The 26,929-nt window shown below is 44.2% G+C and overlaps 1 protein-coding gene across 1 annotated transcript in view; it reads right to left on the reverse strand.

Moving 5' to 3' along the window:
- FAM216A (family with sequence similarity 216 member A) overlaps nt 1-24,695 on the reverse strand; it is a 126,792-nt gene extending 102,097 nt beyond the window's left edge. The window contains exon 1 of the mRNA XM_069214873.1: nt 24,497-24,695. Within this exon, the coding sequence (XP_069070974.1) occupies nt 24,497-24,603 (107 nt within the window). The 5' untranslated portion in view covers nt 24,604-24,695. The remainder of the gene's footprint in view (nt 1-24,496) is intronic.
- Between the last annotated feature and the right edge of the window lie 2,234 nt (nt 24,696-26,929).

Here is a 26,929-nt window from a genome sequence, read left to right on the forward strand (position 1 = left end):
GCACAATAAACTAGACAGCGCACTGGGTAGTTAACTGATTATTAAAGACAGGAACGTGGTTGCCCTGATGACACGGAGTCACCTGGTCATTGTACATTACTTAAGCAAATCCGAATAAGAAATTGTAAATCTACTGCTAATCCCACAATGAACTCTTGCTGCGTTGAGCAAGCCTGTGTAGGCGCAAGTAAAATCTAAGTCACAGAACCCTGCAGGCTTTGGTTTGGGCAATATTTGAACCCCTTGACTGATGGGGTATCTACACACCTTTTGCCTATGTTTTCAAACACCTTGTACAAACATTGGTAGGACATTTCTCTTAAAAAGGCCACTCGATGAATAGTGTCACAATACAGCTCAAAACCCAAGCACGCATCATCAAAGCAAGAATCTAGATTATTGCTAGTGGTGATTGTGAGAGATGCAGTACTGCCTAAATAGAAGTGTTTTTTACCTACACTGGATGGTCACTTCAACATTTTTGTCTTGTGAAATAGTATACATATATGTCATAAGTACATACTACGTACACTCTTTTAATGACAAACATACATCAGTAGTCCAGTCATGGGGTTAATCTGACAGCGCCAACAGTTTTACGTTTAATATTAAGAAATTTAAGGAGTGCATTCAGGTTAGATGTTTTTTTAGATTGCTGCTAGCACTGGCAAGAGAATGGTCGGTCACATCTAGGGAGGTAGCAAGAATAAATGGAACATCTGTCTTGTTCCTTGTGCCAGTATTGTGTATTGATGGGGAAGCAGGTCAATGGGGACTGTAGCACTCAACCAGAGAGGCATCTCTCAACAGATTGGAAGTTCTTAAAATGGATAATATGTTTCCCCCAATGAAAAAATCCTTTGGGACATAAACCTCAAAACAGAATAAGAGTATTTAATAGTTGACCTTATTTTTAGTGGCACCTCTTAAATGCAGCCTGTTTTCCTAACAGGAAAAAGGAGATGTGTTAAAAAACAACTACATTTACAATCATTTTTTAGGAGTCCCACAGACCACTGCCAGCTCCTACAAAATGTTTTTTCCACATTCACAAAGCGGAATGTGTCGCCTCGGGACACCTTCCCATTTGCAAATGGTTACCAGCTCCTTTGACTGGGTAATAAAATATTAATATTTTGTGAAGTAATTTCAGTTGCAAAACATTAATATATAACATAAGGAATCAGTATTTGGAAGGGAGTCTGTGAGAAATTGGGTCGTTGGTTGATTGGGGTGTGAACCCTGGTCAAGCAAATGCCACAATCCCTTGGAGGGTGAATGACAAAAAGTCACTAATTTAACCTGTGTTTAACCCTGGGTAGCTTGGCACAAAAAGCAGTCAGGCTAAACTTTGAGGCAATGTGTCAAGTATTAATGCAGTACACAAACAGCAATACAGTGAAAGCACAACACAATACAAATTCCAATTTAGAAAAATTGAGAAAAATGTAATACATTATTTGACACCAAAACCTTGAAAATCCAATTAGTAGAAACAAACATGCTTTTTTTAAAGTTTAAGATTAAAAGTCCTAAGTTTTAGAAAATGGCCACCTGGGTACCTTTAGCGCCACAACCAGAGGTCCAGGAGTGGATGGAGACATCATGGGGGTGCAAGACTCACTCAGGCTGGGTCCAGGTGCAGGTTTGAGATGGTGGGAGCCTGTTATGTTCCTGTGGCTCAGAACAGGAGACTAGCTAAACTAACCCTTGAAGTCACTTCTGAAGTCTTGGGTGCAGGCGGTGATACAGGACTCTACAGTAGGGCTGGCCTCTGAAAGTTCCAAGCAGGCTCAAGGCAGCAAAGCAGTCCTTCCAGGTCCAGCAGCAGTCTGGCAGGGTGTACAGCAGGTTACCGCAGCAGGCAGACCTCTGAGAGTACTTCCGCAGATCCAGTAGTGAATTGAGGAGCAGGTCTAAGAGCCCTATTGTTATACCCTGGTGCCCTGCTCCTAGAAGTTAGGTGAAGCTTCCAGAAACATTTTCTGAAGTTCGAGGAATTTCCTGCCTCCCTTGCCTTGGCTCCCAGATGGCTGCACTGACACTACAGGGTTGTTACGCCTATTGTGTAGTGGCAAAGCACAGCCTATTCAGTTGCAATTGGGGCTGTGCTTAGCTCTGCCCCCGATCAAGTCAGTTAATGGCCCAATCTGGCTCTGCTAATCCCTCCTTTGTGTGACTGTCTGGGGTGAATTCACAAAGTACCAACTGTCAGTTACACCCAGTCATGTGACCTAAGGCAGATTACAGGCACAGAGCTAAGGGCAAGGAAAATGCCAGCTTTTTAAACTTGTGAGGGTTTTTCATTACAAGTTCATAGGTACCAAACATGACATACCTACCACAGCTGGCCTAAGAATTACAACATATTAATGTTAATAAGGCATCCCCAATGTTACCTTATGGGAGGGATAGGCCTCTCAGTAGTGACAAAACAAATTTGGAGGTTTTTTACAACTAGGACAAGTAAAATTAACAAGTGCATATCCTACCTTTTAATTACAAAGCACCCTGCCCTATGGGGTACTTAGGGCCTACCTTAGGGGTGACATGTAATAAAAGAGGAGTTTAAGACTTGGCAAGGGGTTTTAAATGGCAAGTCAACATGGAAGTGGGCCACGGCCTTCAGGTTGCAATTGGACGCCTGGGGCATGTTTTAGGGTGCTACTTGTAGGAGGCTAGCCTGGTTTGTAGAGGGTACCCTAGGTACTTACACCTTATACCAGGTCCAGTTATCCCTTATTAGTGAAATGTAGTCAGTGTTCTAGCAGCTTAGGCTGTCAGATGTAGCTGTAGCAGAGCAGCTTAGGCTGAACTAGGGGACATGCAAAGCTCCTGCAATATCTCTATAGTTACACAGTACTTATACACAATAAAAGAGACAATACTCAGTATTACCAAAAATAAAGGTACCCTATTTTAGTGACACAAGGCCAAAAATATCTTAGAGGCAATACTCCTTCTGGAGGTAAGCATTATACATAATACATACACTAGAGACCAAAATCAGGTAAGTAAATAGTCACAGAATTGTGCAAATCGTAGAAAATATCATAGAATGCAATAGGAAGAAATAGGCCTTGGGGCAACAAAAACCATATACTAAGAAAGTAGAATGTGAATCACAAATTCACCCCTAGGTAAGTGTAGTGTGTAAACTGGAGCTGGGAGTGTAAGAAAACCACAAAGATGAGTAAAATACCCCACCCCAGAGCCCAGGAAAGTACGAGTAAAGTACTGCAAGTTTCCTTAGGACACACTACAAGTCGTGATAAGAGTTATTGCAAGAACCAAGCAAGACAGCAAGCAACAAATGGTGGATTCCTGGACCTGAAGCCCTGTAAAGAGAGGAGACCAAGTCCAGAAGTAGCAGAACATTCCAGGAAGGACAGGAGCCCCTGCCAACCTAGAAGATGGTGCAAAAGACGATTCTCCGGTTGGAAGAAGTCTGCAGAAGAGCACCAAAGAAGATGGCTGCGGGTTCCTGCATGATGCAAAGGATGTCCCACGTTGAGATGTTGGATGCAGGCGAGTTGCAGCACTGGATTCATCCAACAAGCCTTGGTTCAAGCAATGTCGCGGTTTGCATCAAAATGGCACTGCCTGGACCCATGAGGGACCTGAGGGCCTCAACTCGGACTGAGGAGGCAGAGGGGGCTCCCAACACTGGAAGGAACCCACAGATGACCAAGCAGCACCGACGGAGGTCCCAGGACACGGGGACAAAGAAGGTGCGAATTGTGGTTGCTGCAGCACTACAAAAGAAGGTCCCACACCGCTGGAGAACAACTCAGCGAAGTGAGCGTTGCAGGATAGAGTGCTGGGGACCTGGGCCAGGCTGTGCAAAAAGGATTCTTGCAAATAGTGCACAAAGGCCTCAGGAGCTAGAGATGACGCGGTGCACAGGGGTACTGTCGCAAACCGGGAAGGCAAGCTCTTACCTCCTCCAAATTTGGACAGCTGGACCTCAGGTCAGTCTGGGTCAAAGGGTCCACCACCTGTGTTCCAGGGAGCACACTCCTCATCAGGAGAGGAGTCCCAGAAAACCAGTTGTCGTCTTAGAAGGTGCTTGCTCCATGGGAGACTTCTTCGGTCCTTCTGGTGCAGGGGTAAAACAGGGAGTCCTCAGAGTGTGCACACCTTGGAAACTGTTGCAGTTGCTGGCTGTAGCTGAATTTGCTGAGTCACAGTAGCCTTCTTGGATACTTTGTTGCAGTTACAGTGGTTCCTGGAGCAGTCTGCGGTTGATTTAACAGTCAGAGGACGAAGCAGGAGTTCACAGGATTCCTGGTGGAAACTTGCAAGCTGAATCTGAAGAGGAACCCACAGGAGACACCCTAAATAGCTCTGAGAGGGGGACATGGCTACCTAACCAGGTATGCACCTAACCCTTCAGCAGGTGACTCTGATGTCACCTGCTGGCACTGGCCACTCAGAGTTCTCCAGAGTGTCTCCACACCTTGGAAGACAAGATGGCTAACGCCAGGGACACGCTGGAGGAGCTATGGGCACCACCCCTGGGGTGGTGATGGACAGGGGAGTGGTCACTCCCCTTTCCTTTGTCCAATTTCGTGCCAGAGCAGGGACTGGGGGTCCCGGAACCGGTACAGACTGGCTTATGCAAGGAGGGCACCATCTGTGCCCTTCAAAGCATTTCCAGAGGCTCTGGGAGGCTACCCCTCCCAAGCCTGTAACACCTATTTCTAAAGGGAGCTGGTGTAACACCCTCCTCCCAAAGGAAGTGCTTTGTTCTGCCTTCCTGGGACTGAGCTGCTCAGACCCCAGGAGGGCAGAACCCTGTCTGTGAGGTGGCAGCAAGTGTATCTGCAGTTCATGCCTCAGAGAGCTGGTTTGGCAGCACTGGGGGTCCGTGGTGGAGCCCCCAAGATGCATGGGATTGGCCCCCCAATACCAGATTTGGAATGGGGGGACGATTCCATGATCTTAGACACATTACATGGCCATATTCGGAGTTACCCTTGTGAAGCTACATATAGGTATTGACCTATATGTAGTGCACGCGTGTAATGGTATCCCTGCACTCACGAAGTCTGGGGAATTGGCCCTGGACAGCGTGGGGGCCCCTTTGCTAGTGCAAGAGTGCCCTCACACTTAGTAACTTTGCACCTAGCCTTCAATAAATGAAGGTTAGACCTATAGGTGACTTAAGTGCAGTCAAAATGTCTGTGAAATAGTGTGTGCACTATTTCACGCAGGCTGCAGTGGCAGTCCTGTGAAAGGGTTTATCTGAGCTTCTTATGGGTGGCAAAAGAAATGCTGCAGCCCATAAGGATCTCCTGGAACCCCAATGCCCTTGATACCTAGGTACCAAATACTAGGGACGTATAAGGGGGGTCCAGTGTGCCAATTGGAATTGGAATATGAAGTCACTAAACTATAGTGACTAATTTGAGCATAAGCACTGAAGTTCTGGTTAGCAGAACTTCAGTGACATAGTTAAGTACTACTGACAACACACACATTAGGCCACAAACTATGAGCACTGGGGTCCTGACTAGCAGGATCCCAGTGAGACAGGCAAAACACACTTGCAAATGGGGTTTTAACTATGAGCACTGAGGCCCTGGCTAGTAGGATCCCAGTGAGACAGTAAAAACACACTGACACACACTCACAAACAGGCCAAAAGTGGGGGTAACCATGCTAGAAAGAGGCTACTTTCTCACACTACTTTAGAGGGTGGCACAATAAGTCCTGCAGACCTACTCATAGCATTTACTTTACAGGCCCTGGGTATATAGTATACCACTCTACAAGGAACTTACATGTATATTAAATATGCCAATCAAGTAAATGCCAAGGAAACCATGTTTTAGGGGAGAGAGCATAAGCACTGTTGCACTGGTTAGCAGTGGTAAAGTGCACAGATTCCTAAGGCCAACAAGCAAAAATCCAGCAAAAATTAGGGGGAGGAAAGAAAAAAGATTGGGGGTGAGCATGTGGAGATGTCCATTTCCAACACAGTCCTATACACGTCCCTTCCAAATATTGATTCAGTATTCACTCGTAAAACCAAATCCTGATTTGATAACAAGTTACCAAATCGTAATTTGGGGGTTGTACATTTAAAAATGCCATTTTGCGATCCAAATGCTTCGATTTGACTTTTGTGTCCATAAAACTGCTTTTTATATGATGGCTCTATTTAGGTATTTATCAAAACGAGGCTATTTGCCCACGCCTTACCTCTTTTAAAGATTCCTTAACTCCGGGTCATAAGCAACACACCCAAATCAGTATTACTTTGTTTACTTTCAAACCTCACCAACCTCCTGTATTTCACCCCACTAAAGAAACATATACGTTCAAGCATTTGTTCTACATTTGTTCCATTCATGTATTATTTGTTGTTATCAGTCTTTGGTAACACACTTGTGTAGTTAGAAGCAGCATCTTCCTCTAAATCGCTATTAAGGCAAAATAAAATGCAAATAATTCATGTAGAATGACATTGCACTCTGCCATGCAAGCCCAGGATAGTTCTTTGTGAGTGAGCTCTGGGTGTGTGCATGTGTACAAGAGGTTTAGCCACATTATACACACTAACAATACCACCTCATTACTGACATACACCTGGGCACTGCTTCCCTCTCATCTAGGTTGTCCAGAAGACTCTGAATTCAGAATGCCATGCCTTATGGGGACAACAACACTCTGTCGGGATGATGCTGTTTTATTGCATAAGGCAACGTCTATGTTGTTCTTATACTCACACAAACATGCGCGACTGCATGCACACACATACCCAGAGGACACCAGGCGTGATGCTGGAGTACTATAAATGGAGGGTTTGCATGAAACGATAGTAAGTCTGGAGTTGAACCATGTGTGTTCTGGTATCTTTCTGAGTATGCTGCACCCACTCCACCTATCTTCAGAACCCTCCTTCCCAGGACAGAGACCAACTAAAACTGCTGGGGACAAAGGTGAGATGGTTGTAGGGTTTGGAAGCAGCACCCTAAGAAACTGTGAGTTAGACAAAACTGTAAAAACAAAAAAAATGAAAGAAAGACAGCACTATGGGGAACAAGGGCCTTGGGGGAGGGCTGAGGGGGCACACATGACCCTGGTAGCGCAACTACCATTTCAACCAAACACTTCGCAGTGCCTCCAGCCCATGCAATGGATGTTATGTATCACACCACTTGGTATCAAGCTGGCTGCCACCAAAGAAGCTGATGGAGCGATAATATTGCTAAGCAAGGAAGAAAGTACAGAACATCTTATTCATGCTCCTCACCATCAGTGCAGACAATAATTACTATCAATGTGTTGGCACGCTCAATACATGTTATCCCACCCCCAATTCAATCCTGCTCAGAATAATAGCAAAACAGCACATTAAGGTGGCTTGCGTAAGTACACCAACACAACTCGTACCCCAGAGGGTAGACAACTGCTGCAGAAGTGGTAACATAAAGACAAAAAGCCAATGAAAACATGACCGACCCCATCAAGGTACAGGACTTGATTTCAGTCAGGGATTGCTACACTGGCAGCAAGTTATAGATGGTGTTCGAGCCTTTAACAGGCTAGGATGTGAAGGCTCGCATGGGCACTGTCTACTAGGCAGGGTACTGTCTACTAGGCAGGGCACAACATTACCCTAAATGTGTCCTGGTTCAAGTCTTACTTTGAGTGCCACTAGATCAGCAGGAGTCTGAAACACCGAGGCCAATGGGGTAAGGAGGCCACCAGCCCACTTAAATGCCCCCTCCCTTCAGAATCCAGATCACTAACTCAGGGGTTTCACATGAAGAGGGATGTTTTCTCTCAGATGCAGGAGACTAGACAAAAAACACACTGAGTACAGTATGCTACAGACAAGGAGACAGAGATCCCCCACTGAGGAGCCGCTCGGCCCCTTCCATCTGAGGCCAATTCTGCACCTTCCACTAGCCTCCAGGATGTGGCAACCTGACACCCTAGAGAGGTCCTCCATCACCTGTCCTCTTACGTACCACCTTGGAATCCCACCAAGGCACATTAGACAGTCTATTGGGGAGGAAATGGGTTTCATGTTGCAGAGATCAGTACCAGCATCACTAACCACCATGGGTGATCATGATTCCTTGATCAACTAAAAGGCCCTCTGATACAACAGAAAACGTAATGTAATAAATGAAACCTAGCACTCACATCTTATGTATAAAAACGACATAAACATAAACAGTACTCTGCTCATGATCAAAGGAATTAATTTACATATCAAGTACAGCCTTATATTTTGACACACTATGAAATAGTTTCAAAGCCCCAGTGGAGCGAGCACTGTTCACAAAACATGTGCTGGCAATTAATTATTATGGTACTTTATTATAAAGTCTAACAAATAAAGGTTTTTGAAATCTATATATCACTTGTCTTATTGAAAATACAAAGTGTGCCCTTCGGAATTCATAGTCTATCAATGTGTCAACCAGAGTCAATAAATGGGAGATATCCATGTAGAGAGTCTAGATGTCTTTATGGCAGCACCCGGGTTGGCCACACTATGTTCTCTTCAACCCATTCCAGAGAAATTCTCCAAGCCATCAAGCGCAACCCATAAACGGAAAACAAGCATTTACAGTCATATGTACAAAGAATGCTTTGTGCACGATCCGTATAAGTCCCTGTAGCTGCTAGACTGCCGGATGAAATGTGTGACACTCAGCCATTCCTGCCATATTAGTCAACAGCATGTCGCATTATGGGACACTTAGTTTCAGTTTTAGCATTGAAAGCATGGGCTCAGATATTGCAAAAACAAAGTGCAATTGAATAAAAGGTATGACTTCTCAAGCTGTTGCACACATCATAAGTGGCTATTGCACACTCAAAGGTGTTTGCCTCATATTGCACGTGCAACCTAGCAATTGAGCTTCTGTTGAGAAAGCGAGAAAAAAGATTTTATATGAACTGTGTTACGAAGTTTTACCAACTTAGATCTGTATATCTGTTTCTACTGGAGGACAGGTTTGTTATCCTTGTTGAATAAACTTTTCATAAACATCAAATCCCATTCTCGTCATATCCTTACCTATCATATAGCCTCTCGACATATTTGACACCTTATGGCAGCCCTGTGTATTTTTTAGTTAACGGCACATGAAATGCTGGGGCTTCTGAGTCCATAGCCACGGTTCTAGATGTGAAACTACAAGACCCACAATGCAACATCCTTTATCTAAGACTCAAAACTCGCTGAAGATGTCACACATTACATGGTGCAATTCCATCGTAAGGATTTTTGGGGCCTGAGGCTAGACACATTTTCGGGCCCGACGTTTATTTTATTAACTGTTTCTGCTAATTTAAACCATCATGATGAAAAACTATTGAATGATATGTTAAACGTTCAGAAATGGCGGGCATACAAAATCATCTAAAAGCTCAAGCTGATTGGCATCTATTAGTCTATCAGTCTATTACTACCAAAGAAACTTCAACAAGCATCAATAAAGTCATTTCTTTTTGCACTTGGATCTAGATTTTTAATGAAGCAAAGCAAATAGTTTTAGATGTACCTGGGGAAAGACATAGCTAATAGGTTTGTGCTTGTTGGGACGGTAAAAGTCCTCTGCATGGTGAAAGATATGTATGAGTGACCAACAACGTTATTGTCTGGATCCCTAATGCTGATTTTTTGCGAACATGGATCATGCGTATGCGGCATGATGTAGCGCCCAAGCTCTGCCCTCATAGTGGTGGAAGGCTACCACCTTGATCATTGTGCCTTGTGAGGGAGAGGAGAGCGTTGGAGAGAACAAGGTCTAGAGGGGAGCCCTGATGTGAGAACTCCCTGTGCAAGGAGGATGTATAGGGCTGCAGCCCATGTGCCATACTGAATCGGAAACCTGTATGCCAGGAAGGGCAGCCATGGACTGAATCCAGGAGAATGGGTAGAAAAACCCACTTGGGCCATTGCCCGTATGCTGGATTATTTTGGCGAAACCATATGCCAGGAGGGGCCACCGTGGATGGAAAAATTAGGCCAGCATGACCAGACTTATGAGTGCCATGGCAGAGACCCTATATGCCAGGAGGGGCTGCTGGAGATGCTGAAGTCAAGGTTGTGGGGCGCTGCCCGACAAACTACTGCTGTGACCAAGGTGGGACCAGATTGCATTCTGTGGACTGCACCGTGGCTCTCTGAATGGGGTTCTGACAATGCTACATTAAAGTTTTTTTGCTGACCATGTTCATTACTGTCTCGGACCAGTCATGCTTGTTACAGCATATAGCCACTGATTCTTGTTCCTGCCTGGAGCCACTGACCCTCGTTATTACCTGGGTTCCCTGACAGATATGACAGCCTGGGGTCATGGATATACAATATTCCTTGAGGCCGTCAGTGCTCTCTGCTCTGTGGGGACACTGATATATGCACTGGGTCGGCCGACTGATGCATGGATTCTGTGCATGCTCCGATGCTTGTTACTAAAGTAATTTGTGCAGTGCCTGTGGGGGGTCAATGATGATTGTTACTTGGACAACTGGTGCATATATTTTATGAGTGACAGATGCTCCATACTAAGCCCATTGATGTGTGTAATCTATGGCCACGGATACCTGTACTGTGTGAGGACATTTATACGTATTACTGAATAGGGACACAGATATTTGTTACAGGATAGAGTCAGTGATTCCGTTACTGTTTGTTGACCTTAGTGCACATACTGCCGCTTTTAAATTGATACTCATTACCGAGGTCAATGTGCACTTGTGATCTGTGATGACTATGACTAAGTCCTACATGTTTGAGGTAATTGATGCGTATACTGCCTAGAAATACTGATGTCCTTTCTGTCTGCAACCACTGATGCATGTCACTGCCCGGGCAACTGTCACATATTGTAGTTAGACTGTATTGCTACAAATCAGTTTCTGGGACCACTGATGCTCGATGAAAAATGCTGTCCACTACTGTCTGCAGTTATTGATACTGATTGGAGCAAATGAGACATAAAATGTCTGGGGCATTGATTTCTAAGGCATAAAGGCCCTCATTATGACTTCGGCGGTCTATTTCGTAGACCGCCGAAGTCAGCGCCGCCATATGACCATCAGTGTTGGCGGTCTGAAGACCGCCATATTATGGCTGATGGCTGCTCTCCACCACTATTTGGCGGGGAAGCCGCCAGCAGCCATACTGGCGGTCAGCGGTCTAGTAGAGCTTGCTCCACAGCCATCACCACAACACTGCCCGCCGTATTACATTGACATCCGACAAGGGAGGGGGTGTGTTAAGTGTTGTGTGCGTAAATGGGTGTGTGTGTGTGTGAGAATGGAGGGGGGTGGAGGGGTGCTGTGTGTGTCTGTGCGTGTGTATGCAAGTGTCTGCGTGCTTGTGTGAATGCGTGTATGCGGGGGAGGTGGGGGGAGTATGTGTGCGTGTATGCAGGGGGTTGGGGGAGTATGTATGCGTGAATGGGGGAGTGAGGTGTGTGTCATGTGTGCATGTGTGTGTGAATGAGTGAGGGTGGATGTGTGCGTGTGGATCGGGGGGTCAGTATGTGGATCGGGGTGGGGGAGTCAGTATGGGAATCGGGGGCAGGAGGCTGTTGCTGCTTGGGGGGCTTCTGATGGGGTCAGGGGTGGGGGGTCTCTTACACGGAGGGGGGGGTTGGGGAGTCCTGTTGTGGCGACAGGATTTAGTATTCCTGTCTCCAGTATCCTTACCGCCAGGGATTTCGTGGCAGGGTACTCATTATACCACAGGCGGTGTTAGGAGGACTGCCAGGTCGAAGGTGGTCAACGTTCGGCCAGGCAGTCCCACTCCCTCTAGCGGTACAGGCGGTAAACTGGCTGCAATGCAGCCAGTTCACTGCTGCAGTCATTATTTGGAGGTCCTGCACCACCACACTGTCGGCGGCCTGACCGCAACCACAGCCGTGGAGGAGCAGGACCGCCAAGGTCATAATGACCACCAAAATGTCTGGGGGCTAATATTTCATATACAGTCTGTGCTGTTAATCTATATAGTCTTTGAGGTATTTGATTAATTCGTTTTATAAGATCATTACTGCTCATATCGCCTCAGGGATGATTTATGCCTTTTGGAGGGTAATACATTTTGCACATTTAAAGTGAATGGCCCCTTGTGTTATCCATTTAGCAACAGTTCTTGTGAGGTGCTTATTTTAGTGAAATATTAGAGTTTTTGGCCGATGTTACCACTTTTACTGGTGTCATTTCCTGTGATGTCACTGGAGTCATCAGATATGTAATGTCAATTCTTGTGATATCACTAATTATGGAAATCACTCACTGTTAGAAATTCTGAAATCTTGAGACATCTGACCTAAACTACAAAAAAGGAATGTAGGCTGGGAACAGACAACTGACAATTTTGGAAGTCCCAGGTTTCTCCGTTTGGGTCTCAAGAGTTAATCTTATTCAGTTTTCCGTATGCGTTCGGGGTACTTCTAGTTTTACTATTCTCAATATAAAAGCAATCGTTAAGGTACAAAAATTTATAGAAAGAACAAGGCTGGAGATGTCTGCACTGCAACAGTTTTCTTTTTCAAGAAGTGCAATAAAGTGTGGCAGACAGAGTCACACTTGAGGCACGTACATGTCACTTGCAGGCATGCTCGAACACGGAAAAGGGCCCAATCAAATAATGAAGACTTCAAGGCTATATCAGAGATTCTCTGTAGTTCAAAGCACTAGATGCTATTCGCGTCAAAATGGAAGGGCAGCTGGGGAGACAAAGAGGAGAATATCTAAGGTGTTCCGGGATGCTAAAGGACATATTTATATTTTTTGCAGCAGTTGCAATCCTGTGGTTCATGGATAGCTGATACGTAGATATTAATGAAGCAAAGTGACTGTAAAGATTCTGTATGGAGGCATTATTACAACATGTGTGTACAAGATTGGCTTAGAAGCCCATTGCAAAGGCCTGTGTCTCGTCTAGTGTACTGCTTTAAAAATTGTGGTTGTAAAAATGACCATCTTCCAGGTACCAGTAAATAGTATTTTCTCATGAAGTGTTCTCGTTCCATGCTTTTCACACAACCGCAGAGAACGCTACAACATACGCCAACCTGGAATCATACATGATTTCATTGCAGACTTTTTGGAACCAGAAGACCGGACTTGAAGATGCACAGCTGTAATACCTCTTCGCCTTGAAAAAGACCCGGGCATAAGCGCTGCATGGAGTGAAACATGTGTTGGCTGGGAATGTTTTGTAACACTGTGTAATATTTCAATTTCAAGACCATCAAGGACCTTGAGATCAATAAATTATTATTAACCAACAAAGTGCTAACTTATGGACTTCAATTCTCAATATGAATTTGACATTTTGGAGACCTGTAATACAAGGGACTAACCTGCTTTCTAATTATTAGTCGTAATTGCACTGTGGATTTAAGGGGAATAATCCACCAACAGGTTGTCCCATTTTGAATCCAAACACTGAGCTCTGTATCAATTGGCATAGGCCCCCTGGACTATTACTCCTACATTCCTAGGCCATTCCATGCTACAACGTCCGAGCATGTGTCAGGGAGCAGTGCAGGGACGTAAGCCAAATATTCACAAAAAAGAAAAACACTCAAACTTGGTAAAAGCACATAAAGATACTTTGTCCGTATTCTAATTATTTAGAGATCATACATCCCCTTGAAAGCACGCACATACTCATGCTACTGTCAATGGAGCTGGCAGTAAATATATTTGCTTCCTACTACAACATGATGATAACAACCCTTTGAGATCGTTATGAGCCTTGGTGTGCCCATGAACACCTGCCAGATATTATTGTTGAACAGGAAAACTAGCTTCACCAGTTCCTCCACTTTTCATCAGTTTCTACATGCAGCCACTATCTTTCATTAAATGGGAGCATTATTAGGATGTGAAGATGTATACAGTGGATTATCTGCTGGCATAGGACAAGGGATCCCTTCATGAATATGGTAGCACTATTCATACTTGGATGAAGAAGAGCATTAAGGTGGTAAATGGGACAAAGACAGAAAGCATGGTGTCCTGGCTTAGCACCCTTAGCTGGGGCATCTTTTGTTTTGCTCCCTATGCTAGGTCCATGGTTCTGACCTAGCACTCAGGTAAGAACTAAGTATTTTGTCTTGGCCATGAACTCTCATTACAAAGTTAAACTACAGAGGTTATAAGGAATTGCAAATGCCACTTTTTCCTGGCAAAAACAACACTGTATTCATGAATAGGAAATCTATAACCTTCCTGGCTAGAGCCACTGTTAAATCTCATGTGAATTATGCTAACGCATGGTAGGCTGGTCTCCAGACTGATTCCGTTATCAAGCCTCAGTGACTACAGAATAGAACCTTGAGAGTAATTTGCAAAGTGAGAACTCCACATATCGCAAGAGCCTGTCTTTAGCAGCTCATCTTGGAAATGCAAACCAATTTTAAAAAACGTGGTGCTGACCACAAAGCTCTTGAGGACAGTGGTCCAGCCTAGATACAGAGTGTCCTCCCAAGGTATACCGCAGTGCACAGTGAGTGTCTGGATATAATGACCACTGTTAGAATACCTATATTCTAGTAGGTTAAGTTGTGATTTCATTCCCTGCCAATGGTGTAAGAAAGACTTTGCAATTCCCTTCCTACAACAATAAAGAAAGCCCCTTAGCACAGAGCCTCTGGTTAGGCCTTTGGCCTTCTGAGAATTCAACAGGGTAACTGTTAAGTGAATGCTTTTTTTGGCTTACAGTATCAGGCCTAGAAGACACACACGTTATAAATCCGTATCTGTGACAAATACAGAGCCTCCGAAAAAGTCACCTCCCATATAACATCCGACCAGACTCTATATGTGCTCCTAACCACTGCCAATGTTCACCACCTAAGTGACAGCCCCAATTCTTTGAGAAGTGGATATCCGATCATTTTGTCACAGGTAACCAGAAAAAAACAAAATGCCTCCAAATGTACCTGCTTTCTCGTCCTAGGCACTTTTGCATCATTATCTTTCCTCCTTGTATGCATTTGCAACTTGCAATTTCTTCTATACATGGTGATATCCTTTCTCTTCACTTCAGATGTTTCGCTTACATTTTAAGTAATATAGTAGGATATGGATATCAGCTTGCACATTTCAAACTTTACCACTGAAGAATGTATGCTTTCATCCTGCCTTTAGAATGGCAATTCAGACACTTTTGCATTTGTGGGCAGTCAGTAGAATTCCATTCTTACTAGTGTTCTGATTCTGGGTTATAGGCTAGTCTGCATTCCACCACTTGGTAAATTGGCCATATCTCTCCTATTCTTTTAAAAATGCAATTCTCCACCCACTCATCTGGATTTCTTTCAAGTATGCAGTGCTGCCTACAACATTCTTGTGCAGGGTCTGTTGAACTTTTTGGAAGCTGAATACATTTTATATCATCCAGTAAAAGGGTAACTAAAACTGAGGACATTCTCTAACCGAACATTTATCTTTCTGAGCAACCGCTTCTCCCCAGGTTTGGGAACTCTGTCTCACCTGTCATCAGAGGTTTTTCAGCTTTATGAGCATTCTGTTAAATTTATATTTATTTGCATTTGGCCCAAGCAGACCTTTGATTACAAAAGACTAAAACATGTTATACAAGCATAAATACAAGCACTGAATTCTAGTCAGGGCTGTGTAAGATAATGCCATACAGGTTCCCTTGTTCACCATTTCTGGCCCTTTCACGGGGTAAATTGTATTACCCTTTGGCACCTAAGCATTGTCTGGCTTTTGGTTTCCTACGCCTTTTTTGCTTTATTTCAATTTCAGCGTACATGCAGCTATGCCTTTGACTTTTCAACTTTGCCCCCAAAAAATGTCCTTCCTGCTGCTTCTTGTACTTTTGGTAGGTCAGTTTGCTATTCCATTTATCATTACTACGGGCCCTCTCATGGCAGTTTGGATGCTCATCTTTTTACCTTCATGTTACATTTTAGCTTGATTTATCCAAGGCTTGCTTTGTGACCAAGGAAGTAGCTAGAAAATTAAAAATATCCCACACTCTGAACTATATCCGTTATTGAGAAAGCAAAAGTAGCAAGTGAGGAAAACAAGTGACCCCCAAACATCTCTACTAAGGTTAATTTGTTTGCTTCAGCCTTTCTTCTTTCTATCACACTTCTTCTCCTTTTCCTTCTTTCGCTGCTTCTTTTTCTCTTCCATTGCATAGTTCTTACAATCGTCCATTTACACCCGCCCATCTTTACTCTGCTTCGATCCTTCTCTTCATCTTTCTCTTCAATTCTCCTCTTTATTTTCTTTCATTACTTCTACACTCTCGTTCTTGGTCACAGTGGTTGCCTTCTTTGGATTTAATACGCACCGCCTCACCAACCTTGGCATTTTATTCTCTTTTAAGTTATTTATGGACTTCTGTTCAACAAGTCAAGATGGACATAAATAGTAGTTAAATCATCTAGTGGGATAGAATGGTAATGGCTTAGAGGAAACCCTCTACCCCAGCTGCAGCTGCTAAAGCGCGTAGTTCACTACGACCTTTTTTGTGGCTATCCATGACAGACGTAGTATCTTTGATGGGTTTTTCTGTGCTCACATCTCTGCTTATGGACAGATGGGTGTCTGGTAGAAGAGTGTATGTTAACCTTTGCCTTTGGTCTCGCTCTAGGCTAAGAATTTGGTGCTTTTTTCAAAATACCTTTAATAGGGAGCTTTTCCCTGGTGTGATTAATATTTGGTCTTTTGTGGTAGACCATTCCTTACCTTTAACCACTTTACACAATTCATGTCAGACTTAAGAATGGTGGCCGGCATGCTCTTCATGCTCACCCATTTGAATATTTTATTCTTCCGACCACTGTAGAATTTATTTTCTTGGGCTCCTGCCACGTTGGTAATCATCATATTTCTAGGGTGAAGTTTTTCTCTTTTCAGTGCTGCACTGTGTGGGAGGATTGATCCTATCTCTTAAGTGAACTATTGATTCTTTCTTCTTTCAAGTGATTAATCTATATTTCTTTTATCTGCCTTTATTATTTTAATATATTCATTTGTAGTTATGCTGTTACCTTTTTTCTTTTATTTTGGGCACAAGAACTGTAGTTACATTATAAAAAAGTCCGTACTCAATTTTATTTTGTCATGCAGCAGTGAATTTTTAAAATACATCAATGGTACAGCGCCCCATTATCCTTTGGAGTTCCGTGTTTATATTTATAATTTTTCAGTGATTTTGGTCTTGTTTGATTAGAGTTATTCTTCTTTTTCTTAGTATATTGCTAAGTATTTTATTATTAATAATAGTTAACATAATTGCTATAATAATAATAATAATATCATTTTAGATGTTTACCACAGATTTATCAGAGGGGTGAGTTGTATGGCATTCTTCAAAAGCCAGCAAGGTAATCTTATATATTTTTAGATACATAATTTTGTATTATTTTCCAAACACAGACACATAAATAGGTAGCTCAGATACATTAAGGCGCAATAAAAGTAACCTTACATAGTGCAGAATCTTAATTCTCAACCAACTAAGCCCCTCATGTACTAGGATGAAGAGCTGAAATGTTATAGCTTCAGATAGTAGTGTGGCTACAACATGCAGCACTGCCTTCAGCCAGTTGGTGTTGGACAAGCACACATCCCTCCATATTCTCTTGGCACCCATTGACAGATCTTGGGCCTTTTTTTAAAAAAACAAAAGTAAACCATTCTTGGAGTTTTATTTCTGATTCACTTCTATTTAATCAGTTGGAATAACAAACTTCAATAATGTATGAAAATAGCTGGCAGGATAGCTCAGTGGGCTCAACACTTGCTGCTGTTAAATATAGTGTTCTGAGAGGCACAAGTCCAAATGCTGGCAATGAGACTCGACCATTCTTCCTTCTGAGGATAATAAATTGAGTACCACAATTTGGGTGATAGTAATATAGTAACAGAAATTGCAGAAGTGTGGCATCTAGCTCTACATAAAAAACAAGCTATTATTTTTAAGGGAAAAAACAGAAATGGAAATACTGTACCACATTGACATTATGAATTCTGGTCACCCGATCAGAGGGGTGTGATTGTCAGTGCATTAATGTTTCTGCAGTTTCTCTCGTTGCTCAGATGTAACCTCTCTTGCTGAATTTTCATTACTAAATGACAGTTCAGCGCACTGTCTGTGGTATTGATGTTCAGTGAAGATTATGACCGCTGCTAAGTGGTACCTGTGCGTGCCGTGGCGGCAGCGATATACAAGCACTAGGGGCACTCTCAAATGGGCATCAATAACATGCTCTGAACACAGCTCTGAGTGAGTACGTGTCTCTGCTACGAGCTGCAAAACCACCTTTATTTATCACCTGAGGCCGCGCCCAGCCCTTGGGGTGTGCACCACATACCATGTATTGTATTGGCCGGATGGTTCACTACATCCCTTATAACCTTTAATGAAACTAAAACAAAAGAATGAAACTACAATACCAAAACAACATCAGAAACAAGAGCGCTGATCAGAGAACAGTCAGGGTACAGGGACGGTACTTAGCATACAAAGTCCTTAAGCCTCTGGCTCGGCTGTGGATTTTCCCTTGGTGATAGGGATGCCCTTGGCTCTCTCCGCGGGTATCTGCCAGCATCTCCCTTCCCGGCGACTGTGATGGTAGGGATTCACCAGGCTCATTCTCGCCAGATTCTGTCGCTGGATGTGCTTCCTCTTCACAAGGTGTAGCACTTACTCCCCCAACTTGGTCCATCACCGATTCCTCCGCCCCAGCTAGTCCTTCAGTAATTCCTCCTACAGATTTTCCTTGACCTTGCACAGACCATCATCCTCAGTCTCTTCAATCATCTCCTCCAGCAACAGCACTCTCTGACAGGATTATTTTCACAAATTCTTCGGCACCAGGGTCCTCCTCTTTCTCAGCACTTGAGTCTGCTGCCATCGGATGACGCAATAAGTAGTCAGCTGGGTTATTCACTCCGGGCCGGTAAGTGACGTTGAATGAATACTGCTGGAGCTGGACTGCCCACCGTTCTATTTGTGGTGGACCGCTCCGGGCTTTGCCTGTAAAAAGTGGTACCAGTGGTTTGTGATAAGTGATGACTTTGAAATGCTGTCCACAAAGTGCTTACATGTCCACCTAACGGCAAGGGCTTCTCTTTCGATCTGGGCATAGCGTGTTTCCATCGCTGTCAATGCTCTGCTTGCATACACGAAAGGGACCACTCTCCTTGATTTTTCTTTGCAATAAAACGGCTCCCAAACTGACAGGACTGGCATTAACAATCAGTTCAGTTGCCCTTTTTTTGCTGAAGACTGCTTGTCTGTTCCAGTCCCATGGCACATCCTTGCATGCCAGTGCTCTGAGCAGTTATGATAGGGTTGCCAACTGAAATATAAATCTTCCACAGTAGTTTGCCATGCCCGAGAAACTGCGAACCTCTGATGGGCTTCTAGAAACGGCTGCCACATTGATAGCTTCTACTTTCTGTGGACCCACATGCAATAGTTCTTTGGACAACCTATTCCCTGGGCTGGGCATCCCCTCGGCAGGTGGTATACTATTCCACAACTTCCACACCGTTTTCCACCCGACCTTACTGTTGGGGTAGCCCTCCCTATTGCTGACCATTTCTGAATGTCCTCTTTGTGTTCCTATTTTACTCCTGTCCTCGATGATAGGGTGGACGTGCTGCACTCTAGCGCTGACTCCATTTCTCCCGCTCTGTTGTCTGCTAGCTCATGGGAGAGCGTCAGTATTAATATATTGTCTAGCGATATACCAGGCTGTCACAGAATGAGCTTCCTCAGATTGAACGATCGACACCCCTGAATCAGTTGCACCCCGATTTTGCCTTGTTTATCTATGCCAATACACGAACTTGCCAGTTTGTGTAATCTTGCAAAAAAAATGTCTACAGACTCTCCTTCCACCTGCCTGGCCTGCCGCAGTTTGAACCTTTCATAGTCCAGATTCAGCTGGGGGTCAAAATACCTGTTCAGAGCGGCTACATCCGCATCAAAATCGTCATCCGCTCTGGTGTTGGATAAATCCTCAAACAGTTTTTATAGCTCGTCACCCTCCATGTGTAACATGATGGCTCTCACCGCGCCGTCCGTTTTGCACACTGCGAGCAAATAATTCTGCCATCTTTCTATTTGAGCCATTTCGGCGCTGCTGTTGCCAGATCTGTTAGTTGACTCAAGGGCGGCAGTGCCGTGACTGATGCACGCGCACACTTCTGCAAAGCTGAGTCTGACGCTTCCTGCCGTGATTTCGACATGCTTCTTGCTTTCCTTCTGGGTTTGGGTACTCCACTATTGTACTATTCAATTGTCAGGGTGGAGGCTAGAGTACTTCTTCACCCCCTCTCCGGTAACTCACTGCAGCTGTATTGTTAATTTTTTTTTTAAGTCTGTGACTTTAGTTCAGCATGCCATTAATCTTGCTCCCATGTGCCTTTAACAGTGTCAGTGCTATTAGTTCTTTTTTTGTCTTTCTCTGTGTAATTTTTACCTCATCCTTCTGCTCGCATTGCCAATAGTAAGTAAAATGCCCACAGGCCCTGTCGTGTACCCAGCTCCTAGCGCGCGCCTACCACTGGAGGCCTCTCTCCTTTCACGGGCCTTCCGCAGCTGCCCACGTGGTCATCCACCACGCCTACAGGCCTTCTTCAGGGCCAGTCACGCTTCAAGCAGCATGGCGTGCTCTGCTTCTCTCCGCTTCAGCCCTTCGTGCTCGCCTCTGTTTGGCCTTCAGGCACCCAGCAGTGCACCATGGACTGGCCGGGCCTCCTGAATGGCGTGCTCTCCGCCAGGGAGCTCAGTGAGGCACACCAGCAATTGTGGCACCAGATCCAGGTGACACTCACGCCGGGGCATGCAGTGGTACCGGCCTCGTGCCTATGTGTGCGCTGTGGTGGCAACGCTATACAATCGTTATAAGCACTCTCAAATGGGCATTAATAACGTACACTGGACACATTGCTGTGAGTGAGACCGTGCCTCTGCCATGAGAGGCAAACCCACCTTTATTGGGGTGTGCACTACATATAATGTATTGTAGTGGCTGGATGGTTCACTTCAGTACCACTATGCATACTTGTCAAGTTATCCTCATTTGAAGGGTGTCACCCTCTTTGAACTAATAAACACCCTTCTAAAAGGCAACATGCTTCCAGGGACTTTCTTAGGTCACCTCTTTGGAAACCTGCATCCCTATCCAAAAATGTGTTTTTGCCTATTCTCTTTAATGGACCCAGCCTCATAAACATCTAGCCTAAGACTCAATTGGGAACCAGCAGGTTGACAGGGAGATTTATATATGTTATACTTGGCCCTCATGACAAGTGGCCACTTACTTTCGATGGGGACATTAACAGCGATTACTGTCCTTATCGGAATTAGGAGATCTGCTGGAACAGTGGATCTCTTGACATTCACACAGACAGTTTAGCTGCTAAAAACGGCCAAAATATCTGTGTGAAAATCTGGGACAAATTGAGGAATTACTGGAGGAATTGGACCTTAAATTTCTGTCTCCTCTGCTAATTCCTAGTTTCTTAGTGGCGCATCAGGGTCCAACCCATAACGGACTGGGTTTCTTTCTGGAGTAAAGTTGGGTGAGCCACTAAAGCTTAATCCAGATGTCTTGAGCCGAAAATAAGTTGAGCTTTCATGGGAGACGATGTGGCCTTGTGGCTACACGAGATGACTAGCAACAAGGGGAACCAGGTTTGAATCCCAGCCTTGAAAAGCATCTTGTGAATTCCGGCTAATCAAATAATCCTGCACCGAAATGTAAAAAACATGTACTGTAACCTGTGTCTGCTGTGAAGCTCTCTTATGTCGATGGGCAAGGTTTACAATAAATATAACTGCCAGAAATAAACTGTGAATTCTGCTTTCCACCCAAACTCTGTCATCATTGAAGCATTAAGGTCTAAGTATTAACCTTTGATGTCAGAAAGCGATACCTATCTAATAGATGAAATGTTGGAGAGAGAGAGTGTGAGAGAGAGGATAGAAAATCTGGGATCAATCCTTGCTTGACCAAATTGCGACTACAACAAACTCAAAAACGCTACCCTCTATCTACCTCGCTCTCCTCCTGCAGAAATACATTTTCAATGTGTGCAGATCACAGTCATTTATATATTAGGCCAACATAGGCTACTCACAGCTCCACCATTTGCTCACAACCTCAGAGAATGGTCTAAATAAATTGGCCACTTAATGTGGCCGTATTCTTGCCAAACTGATCCTGCGTAGACAATAAATAAATTGGGATAATGAACTACATGTTTTGTACAATTCTCCAATAGACCCACCTACCTCTGTGCACCACTTGCTGTTTGGCCGCCACATCGCTACGTCACTGGCACACGAGGACATTACGCAACATACGTAAGGTGAATCTCGGCGTTACGCACTGCGCCTCCGCCGCGCACGCACAGACAAGGTTTCCCACTGTTAATTTCCACGTGGATCCTGTTGCTAACCTGAGCTCGCTGTTCCCAGAAGAATTTAAATAAAGCGCTTGCCAGCAGCCCTGGGAGTAAACTGCTAATCACCGGGGCTCAACGTACTAAGGCCGTGATATGAACGCATAGGGCAACTGTAAATTCATGCATGCCGAGGGACTAACATGTTTTGATGTACATGTTATTTATTTCCCTCATTAAAAATAGCACGAGGATTTACCGAAGTATAAGCCTTTGGAGTTATCCTTGCCTTCTTACGATTTGACATTGTTGGCGCTTTGCAAATCATACAAATAAATACATAAATAAACATGTAAATACTTTCATCCGAATTATCACCATTTCTAGATTGCTTTGCTACAGCAGTTCCCAAAGGTTGAAAGGTTTCGTCAACCACACATATCAAAACTTCCATAATGAGTCATATAGAGTTAAAAAACAGCAACATAGTAACAATGCGGTCTGCTGCCCAGTACCTAAAGTTATAACGTTTTCAAGGATTTATTGAGCACAATAATTTACGGCGGAAAGTACTAATCAGGGGAAGATGCCGCCTCCAGCCTTTATTCTCGTCCTTTTCAGTGGTAAGAAAATGTTTATGGATACTTAAGAACATATCTCCACCGCTATATGATTGAAGCTCAGCTCCAAGGCACCCCTCACCTCTTCTTTTCCCATGTCGCCTCTACTCATTTGTAACATCCCTGAACCTAATCTACTGAGATTACTGCCCCTAGGATCTGAGCACAATCCTATTTACTCCCTAGTTACCTACTCTAAACCCACCTCTCCACGCCTCTTACTAGCTAGCAGTGCTTAATTTGTGCTTGTTGTTTCCGGTGCTGAGCACCGGCACTTATTTTTGAGGGCCGGCGCTTAGTCTTCTGTCTCAAGCATTTGCTGAGAGCAAAAGACACGTTTGGGAAAGACGGAGGAAGAGAAAATCGAAAAAGCCTCACGAGGAGAGAAAGCAGAAAGCTGCAGGTGTGAGCTAAAGGGGCAGGGAGTGGTTTTAAATGGATTAAAGAGGCCCGGGATGGCTTCAGGAGTACGCTGCCTCAGTATTCCGTGTTCGCACATTTAATTGCAGCAGCCGCGTGTTTACGAGGAGGGCTTTGAGCACCGGCACCTTTTTATTTACAAATTAAGCACTGCTAGCTAGGTCTACTATGAAACACAGCACGTCTGTCGCTTCTCTTATGACTAATATGTAACCATTGTCCACCTCCATCTAATGGTGCTAAAGTTATCCTTCTCCAGTGGCATGCCTGTAGTTCTATACAAAAAATAATATGCACATCTCCTTTGCTTGTGTATCTGTGCGACCACCTTCCACACGTCTGTATAGCGCTCTGACTTCTCTTAGGACTTGGTCGGCGCTGTACAAAAAACACTATACAAGGCATGTATTCTTTGAGTCATCTTGCGTGTATAATGTGCACGTCAGTGTTGCTAGCACAGCACTGGTTGTACAAAGCACATTACAGTGCACCATCATTTCTATGCTTGTTACATGGCTGCTTTGGAGCCCCGTGTCATGTGTGACATTCTCAACTAGTCCTGTTTTTTTAGTCAACATGCATTCTGGGACTTTTACATAGAATACGAACGGGACATGTTAGATAAAAGAGAGGAATGATTACAGATGTCAAGTTTGGCATGGGGACGCTTGCCGGCCTCTGGTGGTTCGGTCTGATGCATCCACCCCAGGGATCAGTGCATGAGCTCGGGGTCTCAGGCTCAAATCCTAGCGTCCACAGTCAACCTTTCAACCTTCCCAGGTCGATAGGATGGGTACAACTGAGTTGTGAAAGAATAAACAGCTGTTATTCAGCGTGAAGATGCAACCAAGCATTGTACAAATGCACATATTGTTAACACACATAATAAAATTATACTAATACTGACTGCTTTAATGCACGTGTGCGGTCAAAGTAAAAAGAAACAAGCCTACCGGGTATTGTAACATTAAAAACACAGTGCGATATGATGAACGTCGCGTTGACAATGCACTGACTTTCTAACTGAAGTCGAAAGCGAGCGGTGCTCACGTCAAACACCTCACCTTGATGTCGTTGCTAAGGGCTTGTCTGCTATGTTTTGCCCGGTATGAGCTGAGCTCCCTTGGTAGCTTCTTGGTTCCCGAAGAATGAAAGAAACCTGTTTTTTCATTTCCTTTTCTCTTCAAGCACGGGTTCTTTCTTCCCTCCCGACCCGGTGTAGAGAAACGCTGCTCACTGAAGGGCTCCTGTGGCTGTACCATTAGCAGCCTGGAGGCGTAAACGCATGCGCAGACAGGTTCAGCCGAAGGCCCTGTCAGTAAGGCTGGCGCTGTAAACTAATTGCCTGATTTTAGGATACAGATGCTCATATTATTTGATCTGCTTTTTTTGTTCTAAGTAATGCTTACTTAAAAATGAAATGGCTGATATACATTTCTTTCTAAAACATTGATGACCCATTTATGGTGTTTACTTGAATATGAATTATTCTTAAACTGTATCTCCCCAAAAAATAAAATATCAATTCCTAAAATCTTAATTGGGAATTCCCTCACATTCTCCCAACGGTAATCCAAGTGTCTGATCTCTCATAGAAAACAAAACAAAGCCTACAGAAAGCAAATGCACAAAAATGAAAAGAACACAACATACACATGAACAATTATAGAATCTCTGCACCCATTTAATGTAAAGCCAAGAAACTCCAAACCGAGTTACCAGAGGTAGAACACAAAACTTTATTTATTCACAGTTGCAACCAAGAATTGGCAAAGTCAAAAGGCCTGGCCTTGGCAAGTTGGTGCGATGGTTAATGTTTGTTTTAACTGCAAGCATATGCCACACAAATGTCACCATCTAAACGAGGCGGCCATCTGCTTGCATTAAAAAAAATGTAATGGAAAAATAAATCTAACATTATACATCATTTTAATAGAGAAGTACAAGTGCTTTGCGACAGACAGGTGTACTTAGAACAAGTATACCACCTTTTGTTTGAGTTTTTCATAGTTTTTTTAGCGAATCATCTCACAGATAAATATGATTATTATTGGCTCAAAGAAGAGGTTGTATTGGCTTTGAATTAATATAACCTTAAGACGTAGTTTAAATGCACAAGACAGCAGAGCTGTAGGGTAAGGGAGCAAACCTGTGAAGTTAATGACCTGGGGTGAGTGCCTGGCACCAACTGGTACCGCAAACCCGAAAAGTGCATGCAGACCAGTTGAAGTAAGAGGAAGTTGGTGCTGGAGGTGCTGCTTGACTGGGGCTGCAGCAGATGATGATGGTGCCAGAGGGTGTCAGGCAGGTTTGGTCCTCACCAGAAGGGAGACGGCTTCCTGATCCCCAGGGATCATCCATCAGTTTACACCATGCAGCACTGTATGTCGCGTGCCGAAGCCTACCAGGACCCCTGACAGTGAGTGACTGATTGAGAACACTCAGCAGGCCGGAAGGCACACGTCCACTCAATTCTGACAATGTTTCGACCATGTATAATTGCGTCTCTGCTGTGCTGCTTCAGGGAGAAGTGAGAGGTAGGGGGCACCGCAAAGACTTCTACCAGCTGAAAAGCATGTCAGGGAAGAGGAAAGGAGAGCCTGTTTTGGGACCCTTTGCTTGAAGTGCAGCTTGAGGCTGGGGTGCAAACCCTCTTGAGATCTATCATAAAGTTGAGATGTGATGTGGTCAAAAGACAGGTAGCATCGGCAAGGCAGTGAGAGCTGTGGAAGGCAAGGTTGAAGGGCTGACAGATAAAGTGCCTGGTATGAAAAGGAACAGGAGAAACAGGCAAATAGGTTTCAAGTCTTGGTGTGTCGGATTAAGGACTCAAATGCTGAGGTGCAGGACTTGGTGTCCTTTAAATCAAAGGTGAAAGAGGGCTTTGAGCTGATGAAGACTAAGCTAAACGCTTAAGTCTGCTTGGGGTTCTTGCACAAATATTGTCTGAGTCTTTTTATGGAAGTGATGCAATGGACCATAAGTGACCCACTGGCTGTGAATGGTAACTAAGTGAGCAAGGTGGTAAGAGGTGAATTTCAGATGCCGCAAGGCTGACACATAGAGACTGGCAGCACTGAGATGGTCACATTGATGAGTTTGGGGTAGAGACAAAGGGTACTAAGCGCAGCAGTGAATAAAGTCACAGTACAGTTCTTTTGCACACTGTAATGATCATTTTTCTGTGCCTAAATGCTAAGACTTTTTCTAGAAAGAGAGCCCTCATGAAGATGAGGAGAGGGCTGATGCAGAGAGGTGTAACAGCCTCGGTCAGCTTTCCAGCAAAATTAAGAGCTGACAATAAGGAATATATGCTTTTACAAAGCTTGATTCTGAAAGCGCCTCTTTTGAAAGCATGCCTCCCTTTGATAAATGGTGATGTTCTGGTGCACTATTGAAGCTATTCTCTTTTTGGGGTTATTGATGAGGGTTTGAATGGATTGGAGGGCGTTTGGTAGAACAGGAGTCCTCTTCTGGGGAAGAGTCTGTGAGGGGTG

This window comes from Pleurodeles waltl, chromosome 11, assembly GCF_031143425.1.
Source record: "Pleurodeles waltl isolate 20211129_DDA chromosome 11, aPleWal1.hap1.20221129, whole genome shotgun sequence".
Classification (NCBI taxonomy): Eukaryota; Metazoa; Chordata; class Amphibia; order Caudata; family Salamandridae; genus Pleurodeles; species Pleurodeles waltl.